General features: G+C 36.5%; 2 protein-coding genes across 3 annotated transcripts in view; both read left to right on the forward strand.

Moving 5' to 3' along the window:
- Positions 1-9,320, forward strand: part of rorcb (RAR-related orphan receptor C b) — a 17,116-nt gene extending 7,796 nt beyond the window's left edge. The window contains exons 4-10 of the mRNA XM_016499528.1: positions 380-856; positions 1,401-1,522; positions 1,646-1,778; positions 3,830-3,937; positions 5,482-5,592; positions 5,894-6,006; positions 6,902-9,320. Of these exons, the coding sequence (XP_016355014.1) occupies positions 380-856; positions 1,401-1,522; positions 1,646-1,778; positions 3,830-3,937; positions 5,482-5,592; positions 5,894-6,006; positions 6,902-7,063 (1,226 nt within the window). The 3' untranslated portion in view covers positions 7,064-9,320. The remainder of the gene's footprint in view (positions 1-379; positions 857-1,400; positions 1,523-1,645; positions 1,779-3,829; positions 3,938-5,481; positions 5,593-5,893; positions 6,007-6,901) is intronic.
- A 2,031-nt stretch (positions 9,321-11,351) lies between these two features.
- The window catches only part of LOC107698500 (endophilin-A2-like), an 18,978-nt gene continuing 18,314 nt past the window's right edge, over positions 11,352-12,015 (forward strand). For both annotated transcript variants that reach the window (XM_016499526.1, XM_016499527.1), the window contains exon 1: positions 11,352-11,557. In XM_016499526.1, the coding sequence (XP_016355012.1) occupies positions 11,513-11,557 (45 nt within the window). In that variant the 5' untranslated portion in view covers positions 11,352-11,512. The remainder of the gene's footprint in view (positions 11,558-12,015) is intronic.

The following is a 12,015-nucleotide window of genomic DNA, read 5'->3' on the forward strand; positions in this document are numbered from 1 at the left end:
GTGAAAAATTGAAGGGGGTCTGAATACTTTCCGTACCCACTGTATATATATATATATGTACATGTGGAAGAATTGACAATAAAGCAGACTTGACTTGACTTGACTTAATGGTATGTAATACTAAGTGAATATACAGTATAATACTTTTTCTTTCTGTAGCGGTGAAGTTTGGCCGAATGTCAAAGAAACAGCGGGACAGCCTGTACGCGGAGGTGCAGCGGCACCAGCAGCTGTCTCAGGAGTGTCTGGCGGGTTTGGGTGGTGGTCTGGCACCACGTGACCGTGAAGAGATGTTGACAATAAAGCAGACTTGACTTGACTTGACTAATGGTATGTAATACTAAGTGAATATACAGTATAATACTTTCTCTTTCTGTAGCGGTGAAGTTTGGCCGAATGTCAAAGAAACAGCGGGACAGCCTGTACGCGGAGGTGCAGCGGCACCAGCAGCTGTCTCAGGAGTGCCTGGTGGGTTTGGGTGGTGGTCTGGCACCACGTGACCGTGAAGAGACGGGTGAAGACAGCGTGCACAGCCGGACGTACAGCAGCGGAGGCTCCAGCTCCACCCTCAGCGACCTGGACGACATCGCCACGCTGCCCGACGGTTTGCTGTTCGACCTGCCGCTCACCCCAGAGGAGGAGAGCGAGTACTGCACTCTAGAGATGCTTGGGGGCGGCGGAAGGTCCGGGAGTACCGGAAGCGGACGTTCGTCCAATCAGAGCTCTCCAGAGCCCAGCCCTGTAGATTTGATTGAAGCAGTGAGGGTGAAGCATGAGTATATCCTGTATGAAAACAGTCTTCTTACACACTCTCTCCTGGGATCTCTACCAGACAACTGCTCTCTACACGACATAGGTGAGCTGTCATTAGAGATTCTCATTTTATGATTTTGTCCTTGATTTGTTTTAATCATTATGCTAATATAACAAAATTAAATTAATTATATTTTGACATTACTTTAGTAACAATTTTCCTCAAAAATGCTCATTACTATAATACAATGAAAATCCTCTTGTGTTGGTACTGTGTTATTACAGTAAAAAAATTTAGTAAAAACAATTTACTTAAAGCCTTTATGTATAATGCATTATCAAAGTAGTTTTAATGCATTAATTATGCCTTGTAATGCACATATATATATATATGCACATTTTTTATAAATAATTTATATAAAATCTATTTCATTATGCTCTGTATATGTCTAATTATTTATTCATATAAATATGCAAAATAATTAAATTGAACTATTTTATATGGTTATTTTTATAGATTATATAATCTGTGTATATTTTTTTGTTTAATTATAATTTGTCCGTATAATTAGTCCATTTATCTAAGGATTTATTTACGTCTAAATAGACAAATTCTAAGGGAAAATGTGTGTTGAATTTCCGTTCAGAGCGAATCACTCAAAATGTCGTGAAGTCTCACCTGGAGACGTGTCAGTACAGCTCAGAAGAGCTGAAGAAACTTACCTGGAACATCTACACACCTGAAGAAACCCGCAGCTTTCAGCTCAAGGTACAACATTATCATATTACATGACATATTAGACAAATACATAAATAGATTGTCAATCATGCAACTGTGCTTGCTGATTTGTCTCTTTGTCAACAAATGTATTAACAATCTCTGTGCACTCAGTCTGCAGAATGGATGTGGCAGCAGTGCGCCCTGCACATTACAAACGCCATCCAGTACGTTGTAGAGTTCGCAAAGCGCATCTCTGGATTCATGGACCTCTGCCAGAACGACCAGATCATCCTGCTCAAAGCAGGTCAGTGCTGCCTTTGTCTCACGCGGATTACAGATGAGTCATCCCAGATTATACAACAGATTTCTCACTCACATCACTTTATCCTCTCACTGCCGTGATGTGGCATTTCTGATGTGGCCCTGAGCGGCCGTTCAATCTCTGTATTAGTTTAAACACATTTGGTAATGTTCTAACACCATTCCAGAACACACTTGGCTTCTTTAGTGTTGTCTTTCATACTGCATCCAGAATACTCTGAGAGCAGATATTGACATGCAGTTCAGATAATGGCAAACGCACACACACACCCACAAAAATAGTGTTGAGTGCAATTTGCGCAGAGCAGTTTTCAGTCCTTCTAACATTGTTTCAGATTTGCGGGATATAAACTCAGAATTGTGAGATGTATACTCACAATTGCAGGGAAAAAATAAGAACAAGCTTTTTTACTCTAAGTAATAAGGACTCTTAATCGCGAGGTATAAACTCAGAATTGCGAGAACAAGAAAAAAAGCAAGAACAAGCCTATTTCTGCTAAGGAATTAAAGAAGGTAATTGCAACTTAGCTCACAATTCTAACTTTTTCTCGAAATTCTGACTGCTTTATTCAGAATTGAGAAATAAACTCATTTCTGGGGAAAAAAGTCAGAACAGCCTTGTTTCTGTTAAGGAATAGAAAAATAAAGGTAATTGCAACTTTTTTTTACTCACAATGTTTTAAAATATAACATGTATATAGTTTATAACTCAAATTAAGAATTTAATTAAAAGAATTTAATTCGTAGAATAGAATTAAATCAAATTGTTACAAATTCTCAGAATTGTAAGTTAACATCTTGCAATTCTAACTTGTTTCTCAGAATTGTGAGGGTAAAAAAAGTCAGAATTTTGAGATAAAAATTACTTTTTCTTTTTTTTTTTACATTCCATTGCGGAAATAAGTTTCCATATACCAAAGACCTGAAATTCTTCTTTTTAAAATACCTGTGTGCCCGACTGCACTGTGTTGGGAAATATGTCCGGATAGAATGTATTTCGCCATTATTTTACCATCAATTAAAGCAATAAGCCCCAAGAAGCCGTGGTTTACAGTGAATTTATAACAGCTTCGCTTCGCGTCGTGCCTAACAACGCCCCTTAGCTGTTATAAATTCACTGTAAACCACGGCTTCACGGGGCTTATTGCTTTTATAAAACGGTTATTCCATATACGTAGCAAGGTTTCACAGAATAAAACAGAGCAAATAAAGTGTAATGATATAAATAAAAACAGTATTCTTCAGCCAAACAATGTAGTTCCTCAGAAATAGTTGTGGTTCCAACAAAGTGGTTGAATCCAAGTAAACAAAGGTGTATGTTTGTAGTGTAATGTACAACAGCTTCGAATGCGGCTCAACCAATCAGAATCAAGGAACGGAACTATCCGTTTTATAACAATGATTTTCTGATTCCAGAGTTAATAAAAACATACACAGACACAATAACTTAATGAACTTAATGCTCAGGTAGAAGTGATATTTCAGCACATTTAGTGGCTGGTTAAACTGGATTGTGGGTGGTTACATAAATAAAATGCAGGTTTTGCATCAGAATAATGACGTGCAAAAGTGGCGCAACTGTTTTGTGAATCTGCCCCACTGGATTCAGTTCTGTATATGTTTTTCGGTGTTCGATCTTAAACTTGAAACTTGCACTAACGTTTGTCTCCTCTTGTGTTTGTTTCTCCAACATTCTGTCTACTACTACTCTTTGTGCTTACCGTATAAAAAAAAAAAACTTCACTAAACAATTTTTACTGAATGTCATTTAAAACGATCACAAACACAATGAATTTTCATTTTCATGGTGTTTGATGTTCCCATATTTGGAGAAAAATTATAATTTTTTTTATTTTCTGTCTGCATTTTTGCACGGTGGAGCATATTCCCGCTTTTCCTTCCCCCTCCCCTGCACTCTTTTTTTCCTCTATCTTTCTGTGTCTGTCTTACTTTTTGTCTCTGTCCTCTGTCTTTTCTGCTTTTCCCCTCCATCATGTTTTTTTGCCGCTCTCTTTCTCTCTATTACTGTTCCAGGATGTCTGGAAATCCTGCTGATCCGAATGTGCCGTGCTTACAACTCTTCAAACAACACTATGTTTTTTGATGGCAAGTTTGCCAGTCCTCAGCTTTTCAAAGCTCTCGGTGAGTGTCTGGATATCTACAGAATTGGATGCATTTAGGTATGCAAGTATTATAGTATATTATAATTGTGGTTACAATTGCTCATGAAATCAAACAATGCATTATAAGGTGTCTTACAGGGCATAATTAATGCATTAAAACTAAGCATTATATATAAAGGCTTTAAGTAAAGTGTAATCTATTTTACATAGAATACCTATGGTTGACCTGCTATATTTGCTAAAATGTGCAATGTACGACACATTCATACTGGGTTCAGGCATCCCATAATTTAATGCACTCAGTTTTACTCAATTTCAATTTAACTAGATGAAATCAGTGAATTCAGAATAGGATGCTAACATACAAAAATGTATTGCAAATGCAAAATAAAATTTTTGGTAGTATAACTAGATACTCTTGCGAAACTAAACATGCAGGTAAGATTAGGTAGTGGTTTAGTGTCAAATGTAATGAGGGCATGTGATAACAATATAGCAGCAAACTGCTATTTGAAATGTATACAGTTCCATAACTATCTGGAGAAAAAAATAGTAGGCAGTATTGAGTACTCTAGTATTCCACTTTAAACACATCCTCTTTTACCTTATAATGCAAAACACCAGCAGCCTCTTAAGAGCAAGAGCAGAGGTGTCATGAATCAATAAGCCACAAGAGCTAATGGGTTTTTAACCCAGTTAGTGAATACAAGCGATGCTCGGGTGAGTAATTGCTCATTGAAGTTAAATGGAAGCATTGCAGAAAGCACTCTTGGCACATAATATATCAAATAAAAACCTTTATTCTTGGAATAAGTTTGTAGAATGATTTGTAGATTGTACCACTTCTTTATTTTATTAGTTGTTGTTGTTTTTTCAAATTGAGTATGCTTAAAGCATGAAATGAAATTCATACTATCTATTTTCTGAATGCACGTTACAGATCATATTGTGAAAAATTAATCCATGCATGTTTAATTTAATTTTTATTTTTTAATTAAAATATCATACCTGCATCTTCTGAAAATGACAGACGACTTTTGATATGTGACCCTGGAGCACAAAAGGACTTCTCCAGTCATTTAGTCTGCTTAAACACAACTACTCCAAGCTGTAATTCTGCCTTCATTTTTGAATGCAACACGCATCTCAATATCCAATCAACAGCCAATACATTGAATCAAGTGCCTGCCATTTTTCTTTTTTGATAATCCATTATATTTGAAAGGAATATGATGGAAGAAAAGATCTGTTAAACTTTAAATGCAGCCTTCCTTTTATGATAAAATGCACAATATAAACATAGAGGCCAACTGTGATATTCATGATAAAGCAAAGCTTGTTGTGCTTTATTGCTTAAATCTCTGTTATTCTCACAAATAACCTAAAGCTTTGTACCCAGAACATCTTATAATTTCCTTTAGAATGATTGGAACCCAATAGATCCATTAAATCATTTCATGCTAAATCAAAAGAGCAAATTATGGCCCTCAACGGAAATGTAATTTGTTTCTTCATCTTCAGCATGGTAACCAGCATGGGTACTGTATGTTTATGTATTTGTAGGGTGTGATGACCTGGTGAACGCTGTCTTTGAGTTGGCTAAAAGTCTGAGTCGACTTCAACTGAGTGATGAGGAAATGTCTTTATTCAGCGCCGCGGTCCTGCTGGCTCCAGGTGAGACTCTCGCACATATGTCTGCTACCAGTTTCCTGAAGCAAAGGTTTATAAGGCTGGGTTTATTTACATATACATAAAGCTTTATTCAGCGCCGCGGTCCTGCTGGCTCCAGGTGAGACTCTCGCACATATGTCTGCTACCAATTTCCTGAAGCAAAGGTTTATAAGGCTGGGTTTATTTACATATACATAAATTATGTGCTCTTGGAAGAAGAAATATGTGCCATGGTCAGACTTGCACACAAGAATGAAATGAGCCACATTCTTACAGTTTGAAACCTCTGCTCTGTTTTGCTCAGATCGGCCGTGGTTGGCAGAGTCTCAGCAGGTGCAGAAGCTCCAGGAGAAAGTTTACGTAGCTCTTCAGCACAGCCTGCACATGAACCGAGCCACTACTGAGAAACTGGATAAGGTGAGGAACCTGTTTGACTGAAACTGGTTCTGCACAAAAGTCTGACCCAGAAAACACAAAAAAAGTGAAAAGTGGGAAATGTAATATGTGTTAGGTTATGCATACATAAAAAAAATCATAATTTACATATTTGCATGGTTAAGACTACATAGATGAGCAAGCTACAGTATATTTTAGGATTTTGAGTCAGCCACTGAATTTAATATAATAAAGTTATTTCATCATTTAAGGGTGTAAATCAAATGGATTTAACACAATTGCATATAATTGAGTATGTATACATTGACTATTCCATTCAAATTGTCACAATTTGCAAAATATACATTGCTTTTTTTAAAGAAATTAATACTTTTATTCAGCAAGGTTACATTAAATTGATACAAAATGACAGTAAAGACATTTATAATGTAACAAAAAAGTTCTATTCTTCAGATAATCCTGAAAAAAAACCCGTCACTGTTTCCACAAATATATGAAGCAGCACAACAGTTTTCAACACTGATAATAAGAAAAAAAATGTATCAAGCATCAAATAAGCATAATAGAATGATTTCTGAAGGATCATGTGGCACTGTAGATTAGAGTAATGATGCTGAAAAGTATCATTTCCTCACAGGAATAAATTGCATTTTAAAATACATTCAAATAGAAAACATTAGAGAATAGAAACATTTTTAATTTAATAATTTAATTTTCAATAAGTTTTTTAATTGTAATAATATTTCATAATATCACAGTTTTACTGTATTTTTGATTGAATTGAAAAAATCTTACTGACCCCAAACTTTTGAACAGTAGTATATCTTATGTTATAACATGCCAAAAACACGTTTGTGTACTAATGCAAAGGTCAGGCTTAGATTATCCAGTAGTATCTGATCTATTGTGTTTGCAGATGGTGTCCAAACTACCACAGATGAAGTCCATCTGTAACCTGCATATTGACAAGCTGGATTTCTTCCGCCTGGTTCACCCGGAAACAGCCTACAGCTTCCCGCCTCTGTACAGGGAAGTGTTCAGCAGCGAGATCAACTTCCCTGACTCCACCAACAGTTAGAGAGCAGGAGAAAGAAGGAGAGAATGAAATCACGAGTGAGTGTTAAAGCAAGAGAGGCCATCATGTGTAAAAACAGCATTTCAAATGAACCCATTTTAAAAACTCCAGGGAGAATCCTCAGTCTATTGCAGCACTGTTAGCATACACACACACAATACACCACAACCATACACACTTAACCTGCTGCAAACACATTCATACACACAAACACAGGGGCCAACAAACTATTTCAGATTCGACAACACACAAAACATACTCGTATAGGGATTATTCCTGGAGTTGTGCTCTCAGATCTGTTTTTATTTTATGGAAACACTCCGAAATGATCTTTTATGTACAGATGTATGCTTGCAAAGGCGCTTTGTTCCAACTTGTAGATGTCTAAGCATGCCCTGTTCCTTCTGCATCTGTACACAGAGATGTTTAAAGGAGTTTTATAAGAGGTTTTATAATTTTAATAATTTTACAGGATCAAACTCTCTTCCACATGAACATTCAGGAGAGCACAACACTTTTTAATGAAGCGAATACAACATACTAGATAACGTCATCCGTCCTTCGCCGCTGAATCACTCTTTAAGCACTACTATCGCTTTTTTCCTCACTCTCCTCTCGTTTTTTCACCCTCAGACGAATCATGAATGTATCCCAAAAGCACTTATTTTGATTTGAGACCGAATGTACACAATGCACTTTTGGTCTTGCGTTATGCTTTATGAGACTTTATGACAATCCACTCAACAAAAAAAAAAAACTGATGTGCCCAGATTGTTTGTTAAAAATGAAGGGACCAATGTTACCAGTGCTACGTTAAAGGAATGTTCCACATTAAATGCAAGTCAAGCTCATTTCTACGTTTAAAATAATAAAAAATGGTCAATTTTCAAAATGGCATATTTAGAAAAAATAATAATTTTGAATCACCTCAGTTTGTGAAAACAAACACAAACAAGTATTGACAGAAATGCACTTATAGTGGAAGTCTGTGGGGCAGCTGTACAGTTCTAAAACAATTAGCCCTTACAATGCTTAACTGTATCTGATAGCATCTGAGTTGAACTTGTATTTAACCTTGAATATTCCTTTAAAGCTATTTAAACAAACCAGAAATCATAAGTGTGCTAAACTCTTTTCTAATGTGCAATAGAAGTCGAGTTTTCGCAGTCATGGCCAAACGTTTGTGAACGCCTTTTGTTACAATAACACAACTGCAACCATGAAATCCTCACTTTAACAGTTATTTACATGATCTCATACCTCATATTCAGCAGAATTTGACACATTTAGTACAGTATTAGACTCTAGTAAACAACGTCTGAGTGCAACTCTGCTTAACAGGACATTGTTATATGCAAAAGAGATATTCAACAGAATACAGTCTTGTATATAAGGGGTTTGCAAACTTTGGCATGACTGTAAAGAATAGAGTGCATTAGTGCCTGTCCACTTTTTCAGCAGGGTTGGTTTCGGAAGTGTTTTTTCTATTCATTTTTTTCCCCATAGGGATTTTAAAAAAGGTTTTGTTAAAGCCTTGAACCAAACTAACCAGCTGCGAGAAGAAATTACAACATTACAAACTTTTAGTTAAAGCAGAAATGTATTGAAAATTGGACAAAAAAAAAAAAACCAAAGGTACAAGATTGTGTACTTCATGGCTTTAGTGAGGGGAAAAAACTACAATCCCAAGCACTTCGATTGAAAATAGAGTTAAAAATGATGGTGAAATGTAGAACTATTCTTTTTTTAAGTTTTGGATTTAATCAAAAGAAATAGTATATTTTAAGTGTATTTCAAAATATGCATATATATACAAATATTTAAGAATTTTGACTGACTCGTGTCATTTGCGTTCCCTGCAAGCTGTTTTGCTGAGATTTGCCTTTGCGACTCTCTGATTGGTGAGATTGTCCTCACAGCATCATGGGTAATGTAGTTTTTCATGACAAATTCCGCTGTTAAACATGCTTGTTGTAAACATAACATGATAAAGATTGCTTTACCAAAAGTATAAACCATCAGTTAACAACCTCAGAGCTGTTTAAACAGATGTTATTGTTAAAAAAAAACTTCCGGGATCAGACTGTTGCACTCTATTGGCAAATACAACATTTGACACAGTTGTTCCACCCACACATGCTCTTGTTTGCTCAGGCACATTTTGACAGTGTTTGGTGCTGCACCTTATTTTATTTTTTTTGTTGTCATTTTAATGCAATGAGTAACCTCAGTCCCACATCCCCTTCCCTTGTAAATGCCACTTTAGATTCAAAAAAGTTAAATGTTCATTTAATTCATATGGACATTTCTAAACGATTATTTTGAATAGGAATGTAAATAAATTAGTACATTTAAGTCAAGAAAGAGAAAGACAGAAAGGTGGAGCAGGAAGAGAAATGTTTAAAAAACCAATGAGCCATGACTTTCATCAGCCGGCTTTTGAGTTCCTCCAGCATGTGCATGGGAATACCGGACCCAAAAGATGAACTGGCATGGATTTTGTTCCGGAACATGCCCTCTATAAGTGATCCGGATGGAACACTTACAGGAGACGGACAGTTATTCCGAGCCAAGCTGGATGGCTTTTCAACAGCTTGTTCTCTGGGACACACACAGAGCTGGGGCGACCCTGATGACCCCATCCTGATGTTATGAGACACTTCCTCCAATAGGATCACCTGTCTAGTGGGCTTCACATGCTAAAGCATTGTTTTCACAAACCTGAAGAAAAGAACTAGAGAAACTGATTCAGAAGCTCAGTCCAGCAGGTTTCGGGTACAGATATGCCACATGCATCTTGTGGCCAGTGTGGTTTCTGTTGTATTATTTTGTAAATTGTTGATTGCATCTCCTTTTGTCTATTTCTGTGGCCCGGATCGCATCCTTCCATCCTATTTTTCCATACTCTTGCACCAAAACAAAGATTCGACAGAGCTCTCTGCTATCGAGGTTCACTGTATTGTTTATAGTACTACTATATATACTACACAACTGGTTAAGGCGATTCATATAAATGAATGAGCTTTTATTCTGTATGAGAGATCAAATGTGGTGTTGTATCTCGATTTTTAATGAACAAGAGGAAATCTGTCTTCTTTTTGTGTGCCCAACATTACAGCATCTCACATCAAGGAGTGTAGCCTGCCCTTGTTTAAGAATGAGAAGTATGGGAGTTCTGTGTAATGTATGTTTAAATGTGTTGTTTTGACAATCCCCACCTCTAGGCCTTTGATGCATGCCTTCCTGTAAAGCCGAAATTGTGTCTGTCTCATTCAGTCACCCTGTAAAGCAATTTCTGTGGTTTCATGTTCATTTCATTTTTGTAGAAGAAATGTTTCTGCTCTGTGTGTTTCACACAAAAAAAGATTTATTCTCAGGGAGATGGCTGGTCTCTCTCTCACCAGCATCCTCTGCCAACTACACACACACACACACACACACACACATTACGCACACATATACACTTTGCACCGAATAGGAGACCCGTATTCTTGATCACTGTGTCCTGTAGCTATATTTAAATATATATATTTTTTGTGAATGTCAGTCACAAAGTGTCAAAGACCTTTCCTCTTTCTGCTAATGTACTATTACAGGTTCTTTTAGCCTGAATTATAAGACACAGAATATGACTAAATGAAAGAAAATGAAATAAAACAAATAAAAACTAAAGATGGATTTTATTCTTGAAAAATAAATGTTGTCGCTTGTGATTTGTCTACTTCACTGAATTTTATTTCAGCTTAATTTCAGTTCAGTTGAATCTCATAATATACTTATATGGCACTCTGGCATATCAAAAATTATATATAATGTAGGTGGGGATAGGTGTTTTTGTTATGGGGTCTTTTTAATATATATATATATTTTTTAATTATGGATTTCAATGAATTAATGCTGTCTGACTGCATGCTGTTTTTAGCGAAAACGTAGTAATAAACTGTTAAACACACAGGTAGATAAATCTTAACCCGGAAACTGGAGAGTTTGTATCTCTGCAAACATCGCGACGCACTCAATCTGCCAATCAGATCAGATAGTTACGCCTCATTATTATTTCTTCTATTGCCAGAGATGCATAACAAAATACCTACAACAATACATATTACGTAATATAAATACATTACAAAAATAACTTGAAAGAACGTCACATGTTTAGTACTGGAAGCGTTTGAAACGTGCTACAATGTGAGCGATGAAATCCTGACGTTGGCAACCAGTCGACCAATCAGAGCTCTCTTATTATGCGCGACGCTTGTATGGGAGCGTTCTAGTTGCGTCGCGTCGCAGTGTAGATGTGGTGTGACGTGCTCACTGCAGGCTCGATCAGGAAGAAGAGATTGCGCGAGTTTGCTTTTTCACAGTTCTCTAGAAGCCTAGAGTTTTGTTTTTAAATACTGGGTGAATTAAATTAAATCTTAAGTTGTTAAAGCGAAAGGATCCGACGCAAAGATGTCTGTTGCCGGACTAAAGAAACAGTTTTATAAAGCGAGTCAGGTGAGTGTTTCCACGTCAGCTGGTACACGAAGGTAAACTTACAGACTAGATACAACAATAAACAAATAATATACTGTAAGTTACAAAGAAACATATATTTTGTCAGTTCCAAATGTTTCGATTTATTTCATCCGGGGTCTCTGCTCCGGTAAAAGTAAAAGTTAACTGGGCTGTGTTTCAAAATGTAGTGAGTGCCCTACCTAGACAGCATATTAGGCTATCACACATGCGTTTTTAACGCGTTTAAGCAGGCATCTCGTTAGATTTTGAGACACAATCTCTGTAAATTTTGTTTATATTGGTGAAACTGGACCACAAAACCAGACTTAAGTGTCAGTTTTTCGAAATTGAGATTTATACATCATCTAAAAGCTGAATAAATAAGCTTTCCACTGATGTATGGTTTGTTAGGTTTGGCCAAGATACAACTATTTGAAAATCTGGAATCTGAGGGTGCA

This window comes from Sinocyclocheilus anshuiensis, unplaced genomic scaffold (assembly GCF_001515605.1).
Source record: "Sinocyclocheilus anshuiensis isolate Anshui unplaced genomic scaffold, SAMN03320099.WGS_v1.1 scaffold1910, whole genome shotgun sequence".
In the NCBI taxonomy this organism is placed as follows: Eukaryota; Metazoa; Chordata; class Actinopteri; order Cypriniformes; family Cyprinidae; genus Sinocyclocheilus; species Sinocyclocheilus anshuiensis.